This window comes from Phyllobates terribilis, unplaced genomic scaffold (genome assembly GCF_046119375.1).
Source record: "Phyllobates terribilis strain yellow unplaced genomic scaffold, ASM4611937v1 Scaffold_5__5_contigs__length_657084704, whole genome shotgun sequence".
Taxonomy (NCBI): domain Eukaryota; kingdom Metazoa; phylum Chordata; class Amphibia; order Anura; family Dendrobatidae; genus Phyllobates; species Phyllobates terribilis.
Window position 1 is genome coordinate 323374809 of NW_027362765.1, and position 17208 is coordinate 323392016.

Sequence of the window (17208 nt, forward strand, 5' to 3'; positions counted from 1 at the left end):
ATTTAAATATTTCCCCCTCTAATATTTGCGCCACATTAGTTATTCCCAATTTTTCCCATATTCCGAATCCTTTCAATTTATGGATCTCTGGAAGGCCCGCATTATGCCACAACGGAGTAAGCGGGGTAAAGCCTTTTATTCCCAACAACAATTTGATTTTCTGCCACGTTTTCCCCATAAGTGTTAGGGTCGGGAGGTGTCGCCTAGCATCCCACCCCGAGGTTCCTGTTTCTAGAAAGGAGGTAATTGGCAGATTGTGTGAGAGTAGACGTATCAGTTTATCTAGGTTCCCCTGGATTAACCAGAGCTGTTGCATTTGAGAAGCTAGAAAATATATCCATGGATTAGGTGCGGCTAGTCTCCCCTGATCTTTGGGCCTTTGAAGTGTATCCAAGCTGATTCTGGCCACCCCTTTTTTCCAGATCAATTCCCGAAACAGTGCCTGAAACTTATAAAATATTCTCATAGGGATCCAAACCGGTGAATTATGAAGGATATATAATAATTGGGGCATTAACACCATTTTAATTAAGTTAGTTCGACCTACCATTGATAGGGGAAGTTTGCTCCAAGTATTGGCCTTTTGTTGAAATTTAGTAAGCAGTTCAAGTAAATTTAAAGGAATATAATCTCCGATAGATGCGGTCACTCTAACTCCGAGATATTTAAATTCTCGCACCACCTTCAAGCAAGTACTCCCTACCCTAGTATTCTGAGACAAACCATCAACCGGCATAAGAACTGATTTGTCCCAATTAATCCGTAAGCCAGAATGGTCTCCAAACTCCCTTATTAAATTCATAGCCGCCATCAGAGATTGCTCCGTGTCACCCAAAAACAACAGAAGGTCATCAGCGTATAGGGCCACCCGCTCCTCCAGTGTTTTGTAGCGGAAACCCTGAATTTCACTGCTGGAACGAAGCTTAGCAGCCAATGGCTCCACAGCCAGGGCGAACAGTAGGGGAGACAACGGGCAGCCCTGACGCGTGCCCCTGCCCATTTCAATGCTACCAGAAAGATTGCCATTAATTCTAATCCGAGCTACCGGATTGTTATATAGAAGCCGTACCCAGGCCCGAAATCCAGTACCGAACCCCATTTTTCGCAAAACAGCCCATAAATACTCCCATTCGACACTATCAAAAGCCTTAGCGGCATCAAGTGATAGTACTGCCCTACCACCTGCATTTTGTGACTGCATTTGTAGATTAAGAAAAAGCCGACGCAAGTTAATTGCCGTCGACTTGGCCGATATAAACCCAGTCTGGTCTTCTGCAACCAGATGTGTAATAACCACCACCAAGCTGGTAGCCAAGACCTTAGCTAAAATTTTTACATCTACCGAGAGTAAGGATATTGGCCTATATGATTCGGGGTTTAGTGCATCCTTTCCAGGTTTTGGCAAAAGAACTATGTTAGCCTCCCTCATTGAAGTTGGCAAGGCCCCCCCCTCCCTCGCTTCTTTAAACACTTTCAGTAACCTGGGAAGTAAAACCCCCCCAGCCTCCTTATAAATTTCCGCGGGGATTCCATCAGCACCAGGGGCTTTGTTATTTTGAAAATCTTTTAAAGCTTCCTGCATCTCCTCCAGTGTAATTGGTGCATCTAGTTGCTCTCTCTGGCTATCTGTTAGGCATGGTATTTGCATATCATGAAGGTATAGATCTATGTCCCTTTGCGCCTAAGTCCGTTTGGAAGCATATAATTGTCTGTAGAACTGAAAAAATTCTTCCATTATAGCCTTTGAATCAGTAATTACCGCACCCTTAGTATCCCTGATAGCTGCAATCATAGGAGCCCCAGTCTGGGCCTTGGCTATAGTGGCCAGCAAGTGCCCTGCACTCTCTCCCTCCACATAAAATTGCTGTTTAAGAAAAAACCTTTTATGTTCTGCTTGTTTCAATATATGGTCATTTAGTGTAGCCTGTGCCCGAGTCCAGTGTTCCCTATTCTCTATGATTGGAGACCCAACATACCTCTGCTCCAGTATGTCTACTTCCCTCCGCAACTCCTGAGTACGAGCCCTATTTTTGGATTTGATCATGGAAATTTCCTTAATCAGGATCTCCCTTAAGAACGCCTTCATGGCTTCCCATACCGTATCTAAAGGAGCAGAGCCTATATTGTCTTTAAAGAAATGCTCCAATTTACCTGCTAAATCTAACTGTTTCCCGAATACGTCCAGCCAGTAGGGATTAAACCTCCACAGTGCCCTTCTGTTTATGATGCCAGGATCTATCCCCAGAACAACCAATAATGGAGAATGATCAGATAACAATCTCGTGCAGTATTCTACTTTAGTAACTAAAGGGACTAGATGACTATTTCCCAAAGCCTGGTCAATTCTGGACAGAGAAGAATAGGATGCTGAATAACACGAATACTGCTTAACATTTGGGAAACGAACCCGCCACACATCCACCAGATTGATTTCCTGTAGGACCCTTGCCAACGATGTCTCTTGAGCAGCCCCTCCCCCCACGTTACCCCTATACTTATCAAGCTCAGCATGTAGATACATATTAAAATCACTGATAACTAACAGGGGTATGGTAGCAAATTCCGTTATCCACGGGAATAGCTGGCGCAAAGTCTGTATAGAGAAAGGTGGAGGAATATATAGAGCGATTAGGCAAATTCTAAGCCCAGCCACTCTGCACACTAGACATACATACCTACCCTCCCTGTCACAAATACTTCTCTCACATTCAAAGGGTAAATTCGGATGAATCAATATACTAACCCCCCTAGAGTAAGTACTATGTATAGAATGATAGGCCGGTCCCCTCCAAAGCTTGCTCAGTGCCGCAGCGGCCTCCGTATTGCAATGCATCTCTTGCAGACAGATTATCGAGTCCCGATATTCCTTAAGATATTTAAGTGCCGCAAATCTTTTGTTGTGATCTCCCATACCTCTAATATTCCAGGATACTACATTAATCTGCTTAACCATGTTTTAACGATTGAAAATGAACTGTCACATACATCCCTCCGCACCCACACGTGTGTCTGATCATCAAGATTATGGTATTGTAATAATACACAGTCTGCACCAATCAAAGTAAGTTCTGTTCTTTTACCCCCCATCGCTACCTCATTTAACACCCCCCACCCCCTTAATCAAATGAATACCAACAGCCGTACTCTGTAGAGTCTGGTGTTTAGCCTCATGCAGCCTAGTAGGCCTTAAGCACACGAGGCGCCGCAGCATGAGTTGCATCAGAGACTCCCTCATTCCCCCCCACACAACGTTCCCAGAACATTCAAACGACAGAGTGTCTTAACCCTGCCTATACATTGTAGGTGAAACCAGCACCTCAACAACCATATAAGTATATTGGCCTGCCCGAGGTATATATGAGAGCCAAGTTATGAACAGTATATAATAACTGTAAAATAATAATGATGACATTTATAAACAGAGATTCATTAGCCAACAGCGGAGTATTATCCACTAGAATTCAAATTTCTTGAATTATTATATTATATTCTGTCAAGAATCTTCTCAAAATTGGCGTCAGCCCGTCCGGATTTGTCTCTCTTTTAAGTCCATCCACTTTGCAGCCTCCTTTGGTGAATCAAAGAAATGAGTTTCACCCAGTGCTATGACCCGCAGCCGTGCAGGATATAGCATTGCATAGGGTACTTGAAGTGCTCTCAATCTGCGCTTGATATCTTGAAATTGGGCGCGTCTCCTTTGAACCTCCACAGAAAAATCAGGATAGAAGGACACTCTCGCCCCCTCTATACATAAGTCATTAGCAGACCGCGCCAATTGTAGGATTTTATCTCTGTCACGAAAATGCAGCATTTTGATTAAAACTGTACGTGGCATTGCCCCAGGCGGTGGAGGTCTGGTGGGGACCCTGTGTGCCCTCTCAATAGCGAACATTTTAGAGCATTTATCTTTTTCAAAGGATTGCAGCAGCCATTTCTCAAAAAAGTCCACCACCTCCCTGCCCTCTGCTTTCTCAGGCACACCCACAATACGCACGTTATTTCTTCTCAGACGATTTTCAAGATCATCCGCTTTGTTGAGTAAATAGTTAATAGAGTCAGTAGCTGTTTTAAGTGTTTTAGTCATAGGAGACACAGTATCCTCCAAATCCCCCACTCTACCTTCTGTTGCAGTGAGGCGCTCCCTCATTTTCTGCATGTCATGGCGTATATGAGATATGTCCACTTTCACAAACCCTATGTGTTCAGTGAGATCAGCTTTACTATGTGAGATGGCCAGCAGCACATCTTTTAAAGTAGGCTCATCATCCTCTGCCAGTGAGTCAGCACCACTGGTAACCTGAGCCTCTCTGCTGGGGGTAGTTGTTTTAGCAGCCTGCACATTCCTCTCATGTGCCTCCCCTGCTGCCCTCTCCACATCCCCCTCAGTTACCGTGCTTTTTAATGACTGCACATTCCGGTCGGGTGTAAGCTCCTCAGCTCCTCCGCCATGCGCATATTTGGAGAGCCTGTTCACCACCTCCATGCGCTTCTCCCGCTGTCTTGGAGTTTCAGTTCCCGCCTCAGAGGCCACGGCACCATTTTGGCCCTCGTGCTGTGATGAGCCAGCCGCCTGCCTCTGCTTGCTATCTCGCCGGGTCATCTCGTTCTGCACCACCGACTGCTCCCCCGCACTCCTGAGACCCCAGGCCACCTGGTGAGATCTTTTAGAAGCAATAATTCCCTCGGGCAGGAAGGATTACAGGACAGGGTTATAGGAGCTCTTCTGCCTCACGTCTACTCACATGCCCGGCCAGGCCACGCCCCCCAACTTTTTCCACCTTTAATGTCACCCATGATCTGAACAATTAAATTGAGAAACAAACTGAAATTTTTTCGGGTGGAAAAAGAAAAATAAAGAACTAAAATAATGTTGTTGCATAAATATACACACACTTAACCTAATGCTTTGTTGATGTATCCTTTGAACTTATGACACCATTCAGTCTTTTTCGTAGGATTTTATCAGTATCGTGCATCTTCAATTGGCTATCTTTGCCGACTCTTCCTTGCAGTATCTTCAAATCTGTCAGATTGCGAGGGCATCTCCTGTGTACAGCGCCCTCTTCAGGTCACCCACAGATTTTCAATTGGATTCAGGTCTGGGCTCTGGCTGGGCCATTCCAAAATTTTCATCTTCTTCTGACGAAGCCATTCTTTAGTTGATTTGGAAATATGCTTAGCGTCATTGTTGTACTGAAAGGTGAAATTTCTCCTCTCCTTCAGTTTTTTAGCAGATGCAAAATTTACTGATATACAGAACTGTTCATAAGTCCCTCTACCTTGATTAAAGCCCTAGTTCCAGCTGCAGAAAAACAGCCCCACAGCATAATGATGCCTCCATCATGCCTTACTATGGGGATGGTGTTCTTTTGGCGGTGCACAGTGTTGTCTTTGCACCAAACATATCTTTTGCAATGATGGCCAAAAAGTTAAACCCTTAAAAGTTAAGGTGTTTACATTTAAGCAACCACATTATTTTAGTTTTGTTATTTTTTATTTTCCCTCTCAAGATGCTTTCAATTTGTTTATCAATGGATTTGTACGGATTATGGGTGACATTAAAAGTGGAAAAAGTTCTGAAATGATTCGTTTTGGTATGATTTTTTTTTAGATGACAAAAACCTGCATTTTAACAGGGGTGTGTTGAAATTTTATATCCATTATATGTATGTATGTATGTATGTAAACTATAATTGTATGTTATACCGGGGGCAGGATGATGCCCATGACTGGATGTAGGGATCATGAGAAGCAGGTAGCATGCTTTGGATATTTCTTTCATGGGATTCTTTACGATTTTACATTTCACATATTCTTCCCATCCAGGTTCCTACAATATCAAATCCTCTCTGTGGATATTTTCTACATAAGACAACTTTCCTGATCAACCTGTCAAGGATGGATAGGGACAGAGAAGAGATGACAGAGAGGATATTACACCTCATCCTAGAGATCCTCTTCCGGCTTACTGGAGAGGTGAGAGATGACGAGGTCACATTATATCATTCTTATCTATGGTAATACCAGATGGACATAACTGGAGAGGTGAGGACTCTGGAATTGTCTGTAGTGAGGTTTATTAATACATATCTCCATAAACAGAATTATACAGCAGTGAAAAAGACCTCTAAGCACCCTAAGGCCACTGTGTCTGAAAGAAGAAGGAAACCCCCGAGTCTAACCACGGGGCTTCAACCTCACCCCCTGAGAGATGAGGAGATCAATGTCCAGAAGATCCTAGAACTCACGTATAAGATGATTGAGCTGCTGACTGGAGAGGTGACATTGCTGGGAAAACTGGTACATTATACAGTAACACTATGGAGGGATTGGGGTGATGACTGTATCATTATTGTGTGTCAGGTTCCTATAAGATGTCAGGATGTTGCAGTCTCTTTCTCTATGGAGGAGTGGGAGTACATAGAAGGACACAAGGATCTGTACAAGGACGTCATTGTAGAGAGTAACCAAACCCTTACATCACCAGGTAATAGAAATAAATAAATACACATGTCCTATACTTAACTTATGTAAAGAATGAATTCACTTCCTGTATGTGTTCCCTACAGTTCTATCCAGCAAGAGGACGACACCAGAGAGATGGCCCTGTCCTCTTCTTCCACAGGACTGGTCAGAAGAATATCACTATGTTCCTGAAGATTATCAGGTAAATGCAGAGAAGGTTTCATGAAATCTTCCCTATGATGTGTAGGAGTCTGTGAAGGTCTTGTGTTTAGTCTTGTTTTATCCACCAGTATTAGTCCAGTTTCACACCAGAGTATTTCATGGTCTGTGTACAAACAAGATGACTAAACGTTCTCCCGACCCGAACATTCAGAGTCATAAATATCAAGACCCATAGTCAGTCTGTCTGGGCATATTAGTGCATATACAAACTGTGAAATATGCTAGTGTGAGCCCGGCCTGTCAGGAAAACGACACTTGGTCAGTCCTTGCAGCCCTCTGGCGCCCCCTTATCCTGCTGGTCAGACACTGTATTGACCGAGGATAAGCAACAGGGCGCAGCTGCTCTCATTTATGTCGACTATTGTGGCACGTGATGTGACAAGATGTGTATATATACCACCAGTTCCTTCCAGGAACGTATATATACCTCCGTCCAGCCACCCTCAAACCACAATATCACATAAATACTGGTATACTGCCACCACCGATCGCTTAACAGGTGGATCGGGTACCCTTTAGGTAACGTGAATTAGCGGGTGAGGAACGTGTTTGCTCGACATAGGACAAGAAGATCGAAGCTGGTAAATAATAATGATTTACTCCCGAAAGTGGGCAGTGTTTACAAAAGATATACAAGATATTATAAAGGAGACAATTTACATATATGCATAAAACAGTTATTAAAATAAAAGGGATAAGTAATAGCAAAACCTGCGCCACGAGGTGATGGTCTCAGATTCTGTGGGGGGGACGGCTCCCCGGAAATTAGATGTGATTCTTCCACGCAGCGAGGTGTGCATGCGTCTGATGTCCCTGGCAAGAATCTGCTGCTTTATGGCCGTTCTGGTTTATAGTAAGGGGCCAAAACACCAGGACACGCCCATATCGCTTACCTCACACGGGGGCTCGATTTTGTGAACTCACCCAGCTGCATAAGACATAAAAATCCTCCATCTTTCATATCTTCGTGTGGGGGGGGGGTCCCACATCCAAGATGGAGACATCATGTTTGCCGTCACTAATATTCATTCAGATGGATATCAAATATGATATCTCTATGATGCTCAGAAGCTCAGAACCCATTTCCCGGGCTTCCGGCGGTTTCCCAGCCATGCAAGATATACCATTGTAACCGGAAAAAGGTGAGCATTCCAAAAATGTGGTGCCTGGGTTTGTGACAGTCATGTGCCTGATTAAATTCTACATTAACTGTACAAACTTTTAAACAATAGGATTTTGGAGGGAAAGACCAGTTTAGACTAGAAGGTTTGCTCTTCGCTGAGATTTTATGGCGGTAATAAAAATTCCTGATGTGGGGGGAAAGCACTGAGTTCTATGTCTTACAAATGGACAGGGGGTGGAAATTTAGAACATCTCTCATTTTTAAAACTCGGGCAAAAATACATTTTGCCTGACACGGCCTCATATGTTTTACATGGAGATGGCAGGATTGTAGCTGATCATAGACATTAAATATTGTCTGGATCTAATTTGCTAGTTTCGGAGACTGCTAGGTACAATAAGGAACCAGCAGCTATGTAGCTCCAATAACTAGTGCTGCCATGTCATTTTTGGACATTATATGAATTCTCCATCTTTATGTGACATTTACAATATTTGTTTCAGGGTAAAGATCTGACCCATGTAAATGCTACAGAGACATATGTTAGAGGTGATGAGCGGTATAAAGAGGAGATTCCAACAGATAATCGCTCAGGTGAGTTGTAGGCCTATAAAATCTACTCATTCTCTGACTGGTACAATTATGTAGGCTGTTACAGATTTTTTTCAATTAATTTTACTGGCACAGATATCTGGTTTGTAAATGAAATAAGCAAAAAAATATGTTGGCTCTTTTCTTGTGTTTTAAAGGCAAAAAAACTTTGCAAAAAAATACTTTTTTCCCCCCACAAAACAAAGAAATACAAAGCCGTGCTCTATATATTTTATTCTGGTATTACACCCTTACTATCACTGTAGCTAGTCCCTGGCGTCAGCAAAGACGTTCTTGTCACTATTGCAGTCAGGTATTGGCTGCAGCGGCCACATGCCTGTCAGAAAAGTAAGTATGGAGACTGGCGGAATATCAGGGCAACATTGGAAATGAAATGTGGGGAGACCAGTAAGATGAGTATGATGTATTTTTTTTTAATGCATACTACATTGCTTTTTTTAAGAAAGAAAAATAAATTTACATATATTTCTATAATATAATTTCAGTGGTAATCTGCTCCTTTACTGTTTTTCCAATCTACAATGCAAATTAGTTTACTTCTGAGTCTTTTTACATCCACAATATCATTGTCCTTGAATTAACATTGGGACCTGCAGAAGATTCTAGGAATACAGAGGGAGTTTAACCCCTTAACAACATTTTCCGTACTAATACGCGTCTGTGCCCTGGGACTTAAGAGCCAGACCCGTATTAGTACGTCATGGCGATCGCGCGCGCACACAGGCTGTGCGGGCGCGATCGCCGCCGGGTGTCAGCTGATTGTCACAGCTGACACCTGGTACTATGTGCAGGGAGCGGTCCTGCACCGCTCCCAGCACATTAACCGCCGCGATGCTGCGATCGAAGTCGAAGTCGATCGCGGCATTGCGGGGGCAAGGGGAGGTGATCGCCGATACTCACCTCCTCTTCCGGCTTCCAGCGCAGTCTGCAAAGGCTTCTCGGGTGTTGCCATGACGACCCGATGTCGTCATGACAACATCCGGGTCACCAGACAGCAGGAAGATTGCTTGGACATGCGCAGTGCATCTCCAAGCAATCTTCACACTGTGCATTTCTGCCAGCTTGCATGGCATAGGGATGGTGCTCCATTCCTGTGCCATGCAGGCGATCAGAGAAAAAAAAGTGACAGTCCCAGAGTGGGACAAAGTAATAAAGTGTATAAACTGTGTGAAAGTGGAAAAAAAAATAAAAAAAAAATTTGCAAAAATATAAAAAAAAAATATAAAAAATAATCCACCAAAAATAAAAATATAATGTACCCATCAATAAATATTATTATAAAAAAAAAACAAAAAAACAAAAAAAAAAACAATAAAAGTACACATATTTGGTATCGCCACGTCCGGAACAACCTGACCTATAAAACTGTCCCACTAGTTAACCCCTTCAGTGAACACGGTAAAAAAAAAAAAAAAAAAAAAAAAAACAAAGCAAAAAACAATGCTTTACCACCATACCGCCAAACAAAGTGGAATAACACGCGATCAAAAAGACGCATATAAATAAAAATGATACCGCTGAAAACGTCATCTCGTCCCGCAAAAAACAAGCCGTCATACAGCTCCATCAGCCGAAAAATAAAGTTATAGCTCTCAGAATAAAGCGATGCTAAAAAATATTTTTTTCTATAAAATAGCTTTTATTGTGTATAAGCGCCAAAACATAGAAAAATGATACAAATGTGGTACCGCTGTAAACGTACTAACCCGAAGAATAAAGCTACCTCATCAATTTTACCACACGCGGAACAGAATTAAAAAAAAAAAAAACAATTCCTGAATTGTTGGTTTTTGTTTATTCTGCCTCCCAAAAATCGGAATAGAAAGCTATCAAAAAATGTCACGTGCCTGAAAATGGCACCAATAACAACGTCAAGTCATCCCGCAAAAAACGAGCCGTCACATGACTGTCTGCCAAAATCTGGAAAAATTATAGCTCTCAAAATATGGCGATGCAAAAACTAGATTTTACAAAAAATGCGTCTTTTAGTGTGTGACAGCTGTCAGTCATAAAAACCCCATATGATTCTGGCATTGCTGTAATCACACCGACCCGAAGAATAAAGTCGTCTAATCACTTATACCGCACAAGGAACAGCGTCAAAAATAAACTCTTGGGTTAGGATTGGGCTAGGGTTAGGGCTGGGTTTGGGGCTAGGGTTGTGCTGGGGCTAGGGTTGTGCTGGGGCTAGGGTTGTGCTGGGGCTAGGGTTGTGCTGGGGCTAGGGTTGTGCTGGGGTTGGGATTTTTTTCAAAAGTAAGAAAAAAAGATGACGATATGGCGACTAGTGTTGAGAGCAAGTGCTCGCTACTTGAGTTTGCATCGGGTGCTCTGGTATGCATTCAGTATCGTGGGTATTTGAGTGACATGCTCGAGTCTCTGCCCCATATGCTTCGCGGCCAAAAAACTTTACGGGGATTGCCTGCCATGCACGAGCGATCCCCCGCATGTTTTTTTTGTGTGTCTAATAACCGTGAAACATGCGGAGCAGGGACTCGAGCATGTCACTCAAGCACACGCTGTACATGGTGCATACCTGAGTACCCGATGCAAACTCAAGTAGCGAGCACTTGCGCTCAAGAATAATGACAACTTATTCAATATGATGACCTAATGTAAACAAATTCTGTGCCGTACCTCTGGGTTCAAAATGTTCACTATACACCTTAATAAAATCCTTGAGGGGTATAGTTTCCAAAATCGGGACACTTGTGGGGGAGCTCCACTGTTTAGGCACATCACGGGCTCTCCAAACGCGACATGGTGTCCGCTAACAAATTGAATGGAAAATCTGCTCAAATTGTTAGCGGACGCCATGTTGCGTTTGGAGAGCCCCTGTGTGCCCAAACATTGGAGCTCCCCCACAAGTGACCCCATTTTGGAAACTAGACCCCCCCAAGGCACCTATCTAGATGCATAGTGAGCACTTGGAACCCCCAGGTGCTTCACAAATTGATTCGTAAAAATGAAAAAGTGAAAAAAAAAACACTTTTTCATTTTTATGAATCAATTTGTGAAGCACCTGGGGTTCCAATTGCTCACTATGAATCTAGATAGGTGCCTTGGGGGGTCTAGTTTCCAAAATGGGGTCACTTGTGGGGGAGCTCCAATGTTTGGGCACACAGGGGCTCTCCAAACACAACATGGCGTCCGCTAATTATTCAAGCAAATTTTACAATCAAAAAGTCAAATGGCGCTCCTTCCCTTCCGAGCCCTGCCGTGCGCCCAAACAGAGTTTTTTCCCCAAATATTGGGTATCTGCGTGCCCAGGGGAAATTGCACAACAAATTTTGGGGTCCATTTTTTCTTGTTACCCCTGTGAAAATAAAAAAAATTGGGTCTAAAGTAACATTTTTGTGAAAAAAGTTAAATGTTCATTTTTTTCTTCCACATTCAAAAAATTCCTGTGAAGCACCTGAAGGGTTAATAAAGTTCTTGAATGTGGTTTTGAGCACCTTGAGGGGTGCAGTTTTTAGAATGGTGTCACTTTTGGGTATTTTCTGTCATAAAGACCTCTCCAAGTGACTTCAAATGTGATGTGGTCCCTAAAAAAATGGTTTTGTAAATTTTGTTGGAAAAATGAGAAATCGCTGGTCAACTTTTAACCCTTATAGCTCCCTAACAAAAAAAAATTTTGGTTCCAAAATTGTGCTGATGTAAAGTAGACATGTGGGAAATGTTATTTATTAACTCTTTTGTGTGACATATCGCTCTGATTTCAGGGCTTAAAAATTCAAATTTTGAAAATTGCAAAATTTTCAAAATTTTCGCCAAATTTCCGTTTTTTTCACAAATAAACGCAAGTGATATCGAAGAAATTTTTCCACAATCATGAAGTACAATATGTCACGAAAAAACATTCTCAGAATCAGGGGGATCCGTTGAAGCGTTCCAGAGTAATTACCTCATAAAGTGACAGTGGTCAGAATTGTAAAAATTGGCCCGGTCATTAACGTGCAAACCACCCGCGGGGCTTAAGGAGTTAAAGGGAAACTGTTATGTCAAACAATGCTATTAACCTGCAGATACATTGTCAATCTGCAGGTTAATAGAGTTTCAAAATTATGAGGCCGCTGCACTGAAAGCGCAGTTACCATAAGAAAATTACCTTTATTCCTTCTGAGAACCTATGTAACCATGTCCGGCATTGACAGCCAGCTCAGCAGTGCATCAGTATAGAGGCAACTTTCAATCAGTTTTCCTTTAAGAACAATTATTAGGTCTCAATATCTTAAGAAGAGACACTTTAAAAAAAACTGAGACACCTCAAAGATGCTGCAATGCGCAGCTTGTAGTACATCAAACTGATCTGCTTAGTACAGTATGTCTTGACTAGAGCCAGCCTTTGACTTCAGGCCGAAAAGAAATCATACATCTTGGACTGAGGGTGACAGGCAAAAAGAAATCTAACATAAACCTGCAATAATCTCCAGAGCTCACTTCCTAACCTTGTTACAAATAGTGCACCTTTTTCAAAGGCAACATGCAATGGGAATCCATGCAGACAACAGCTTTCCTTTTAATACATGAGCTAAACAGCGATCTGATGCACAAAAGTCATTCTCAGAAATAGCAAAAAAAATATTTGTCTGCTGTCACAAGATTATTTTAAAGCTGCAGTTTTGGCTGTAAGAAACAACTTGAATTAATCTGTCAAGTTTGGAATTTCTGCCACAGTAATGAAGCAGTCTTTGGTACGTCACTGGTTGCAACACAACCCCACTGACTATCATCAATGTGATTTTGCATGTGACATCACGACCTTCATGTCATGTAACACGTCGCCCTGTAGTTCAGCCTTAATGAAAGATGGGCAGCTGTAGGAAGACCAGGTAGAACAAGTAAGTCCACCATTTTGGACAACTGCTTACAATCTGTCACTTAATTGTACAGTCAGGTGAGATGGGTAAATCTGTTATAAAGTCTATAGTCAGATGAGTTCAAGGAGAATAGGGAAAAGGCAGAGGAAGTGACAAGCAGGTTAGATTTTGGTAGGCACTTGCACTTTCTTATGTCAAAAGGACTAAATATGGCATTGTATTTCACATTCTTGACTACAAGGCAAAACTTTAGGAGAGCAGCAAGGGCAAAGAAACTTGTCAAGGATTCAAGCTGTAAGATGTGTCACTATAGTCAGTCACCAGGTGACCATCATTCTCGAGAAGGTGTCTTCACTTCTTCCAAGCGAGTTCTCAATCACCAATACTGAAATTCTGCTCCGTGGCACAAAAAGTGAAAAAAGGCATTCTTCCTTTATATTTCCTTTTTGAGACCAAATGACCTGACACTGCATGAAGAACCCACTTATAAGTAGAACGGAGGACCTGTCAATGACCTGAAGAGAGCTGGGACCACAGTCTCAAACATTACCGTTAGTAACACACCACGCCGTCATCGATTAAAATCCTGCAGGGCACACAAGGTCCCCCTGCTAATGCCAGCACATGTCCAGACCTGTTTGCAGTTCGCCAGTGACCATCTGGATAATTGAGAGGAGGCATGGGAGAAGGTCATGGGGTCAGATGACACCAAAATAAAACTTTTTGGTATCAACTTCACTCGCTGTGTTTGGAGGAAGAAGAAGGTTAAGTACAACCTCAGGAACACTGTCCCAACCATGAAGCATTGGGGGTGCTTGTCTGCAAAGGGGACAGGACGACTGCACCGTATTGAAGGGAGGATAGATGGGGTCATGTATTGCAAGATTTTGGCCAACAACCTCCTTCCCTCAGTAAGAGCATAGAAGATGGGTGGTGACTGGGTCTTTCTATTGTATCAAATACTTATTTCATGCAATAAAATGTTAATTAATTGTGTAAAAATGAGCGTTTCACATATGTTTTCTCAAGGGGTGTAAGCTAAGTACATGTCTTGCCTGCCTACCATCCAGCAAGGACCAGGACAACTGAGTAAGCTGGGTGATAGGCATGCAACAAGCTGAACCGGACACACAAGAAAACAAAAATCCAGGCATTTGGACAAAGACACAAACTGAAGAGATATATCCAGTCCATGAATTGCTGTAGTGTGCTGTGAACGGGTCCAGAGGAGAGTTTGTTATGCTTACACCAGACAAAGGGTTAATCACCAATCAAAGAATAGCCCCTGACAGCAGAGATGAAGAGGAAAACTTGTTTATAGAGTAGATACACTCTGATGCAGGAGCCAGATAGCCACTCTGATGCAGATAAGTCCAGATAACCTTTCTTTATGTTTACAGCAGAAAAATAATTATTCTGTAGGTCTGAGCCATTAACCCCATAACGCCCAATGACAGGGATAAACCGCCATGGCCGGATGCTAATTCGCGCACCATGACGGGTTATCCCCTTCATGCATTTAAATGGTCACTGCGTGTAAACACGCAATGACAGTTTTGTGCCGACAGCTGTCACACACAGCTGATCGGCACGGGAAGCGGTGCAGGGACCGATGCAGTCGGTCCCCACACCCAGATCGCTGCAATCGGTCAGTCAGTCTGACTGACCGATCTCAGCATGATCACGCAGGAGATGCTGTAATATCAGTACCTCCTGCCCGATCAGTGCCGGAGGTCAGTGCTGCCAGTGGCTGAACTCCGGCACTAAACATCCAGGAGCAGTGTCATCACCGCCCCTGGCTGTTAACCCCCTGAATGCTGCGATCGAGCGTGATCGCAGCTTTCAGGAGGCAGACAGAGGGACAGGAGCTCTACTGACTCAAAGAATAAAGCTGCCTTATCAATTTTACCACACGCGGAACTGCATAAAAAAACAAATAAATAAAACCATTCCTTATTTTCCAGTTTTTGGTCATTCTCCCTTCCCAAAAATTGGAATAGAAAGCGATCAAAAAATGTCATGTGCCCGAAAATGGTACCAATAAAAATGTCAACTCGTCCCGCAACAAACAAGCCCGTACATGACGGTCCCGGAGGAAGATTCCCTATAATGAGGCAGATGTAGGCACTGTGGACGTCGTGTGACCTGTGATCCGGCTGTGTCCGTCTTTATATGTGCATAAAAGCGCGGTCGGCAGCAGTTTTGTGCACCTCTGAAAAGAAAGACAACACTGAACAGAGGCCAGACAGAGTCCAGAGTAACTCTGCTACCTCATTACAGTGAATGGATCCCCTGGGGGATGTCACCTGAATCACGTCATTCAGAGATTTAGATGTCAACCCCAAAGTAATTACTCAGAGTAGAGAGGCGGATAAATGTTATGTAAGGCTGTGTGCCCACGTAGCATTTTTCAAGCGTATATGCTGCGGAATTTCCGCAGCGTAAACGCTTGAAAAACGCATGTATATCCGCACCCCATGGTCCCCAATGGGATTCCGCAAGTTCTATGCACATGCTGCGGATTTTTCCGCAGCGTTTATGCCGCGTTCAAAAATCCGCAGCATGTCATTTAATTTTGCGTTTCCGCAAGCGGAATTGCCTTAGTCCAATGCATAAAAAACGCAAGGCAATTCCGCATGTGGAAAACGCGCGATAAACGCGAGAAAAATGCGCGATAAACGCGTGCGGAATTCCGCATGCGTTTTTCCGGGAGAGGACTTGCATTTATGCAGCAGAAATTTTCTGCTTCATAAATGCAACGTGGGCACATAGCCTAAAATGTTCCCAATAAAAGCTTCAACTCAATCCACAAAAAAAAAGCCACTCAGGTCCATAATCTGTTAATGTAAACATAGGGGGCTTCCATGTTACTGGTAGCACAAAGACTCTGGAAAAGTGAAATGGCTCCTCGCCCCCAAAAGAAATTCAGCAAATTATGCGCTCTGAAATTCTAATGCCCCCCGACCTTCTGAGCTCCAGTGTGCCTAAACCACATTTAGCCTCCACATGTTTTGCAGGGGTATAATTTCCAAAATGGGGTCACTTGAGGGGGGGGATTCTGCTCTTCTCGCATTTAGGGGCTCTGTATATGGAGTCTGCAAACTATTCTAGGAAAATATGCGCTCCAGGAAGCAAATAGCACTCCATCCCTCCCGAGTGTCGCCGTGTAGCTAAGCAGTACTGTACAGTCACATATGAGGTATTGCCACATTCGGCAGAAATTGTGGGACAAATTGTGCTGCCTGTTTTATCCATTATCCCCATTTGAAAATGTAAAATCTGGGGCTAAAACAAACTTTTTGCGGTGAAAATTTAATTCTTTTTTCTTCACTGCCCAGTCAAGATGATCACTGCACCCATAGATGAGTTCATTGAGAGGTGTAGTTTGTAAACTGGGGTCTCTTATGGGGAGTTCTGCTGTTCTGGCACCTCAGGGGATCTCCTAGTGGGTCATGGCACCCTCAAACCATAACCGTAAAATCTGTACTATAATATAGTGCTCCTTCCCTTCTGACCTTTGCACTATGCCTTAAAAGTAGTTCCCAGCTGATGAAGGTGGCCTTGTCCACCGAAACGCTTTGTGTGTATTAATAAATCAGTCATTTTCATTAATTTTTGCCCTGTTATTGGCGCTCTGATACCGCTATTCACATTCACTGATTGTGCACTCAAACAGTGGTTTTCCCCCACATATGGGGTATCAGTGAACTCAGAAGAAATTGCACAACAACTTTTGGGGTCCATTTTCTCCTGCTACCCTTGTGAAAATAAAAAATAAATTGGGGCTAAAAGTTCATTTTTGATGAAACCTGGGGGTTCAAAGTGCTCACCACACATCTAGATAAGTTTACTGAGGGATCTAGTTTCCAAAATGGTGTCACTTGTGGGGGGTTTCCACTGTTTAGGCACATCAGGGGCTCTCCAAATGCAACATGGCTTCCGCTAATTATTCCAGCAAATTTTGAA

General features: G+C 43.1%; 1 protein-coding gene across 1 annotated transcript in view; it reads left to right on the forward strand.

The window, feature by feature from the left end:
- LOC141273133 (uncharacterized) overlaps positions 1–17208 on the forward strand; it is a 76123-nt gene that overhangs the window by 20355 nt on the left and 38560 nt on the right. Inside the window, exons 2-6 of the mRNA XM_073684574.1 lie at positions 5827–5976; positions 6103–6279; positions 6364–6487; positions 6570–6667; positions 8314–8404. Of these exons, the coding sequence (XP_073540675.1) occupies positions 5899–5976; positions 6103–6279; positions 6364–6487; positions 6570–6667; positions 8314–8404 (568 nt within the window). The 5' untranslated portion in view covers positions 5827–5898. The remainder of the gene's footprint in view (positions 1–5826; positions 5977–6102; positions 6280–6363; positions 6488–6569; positions 6668–8313; positions 8405–17208) is intronic.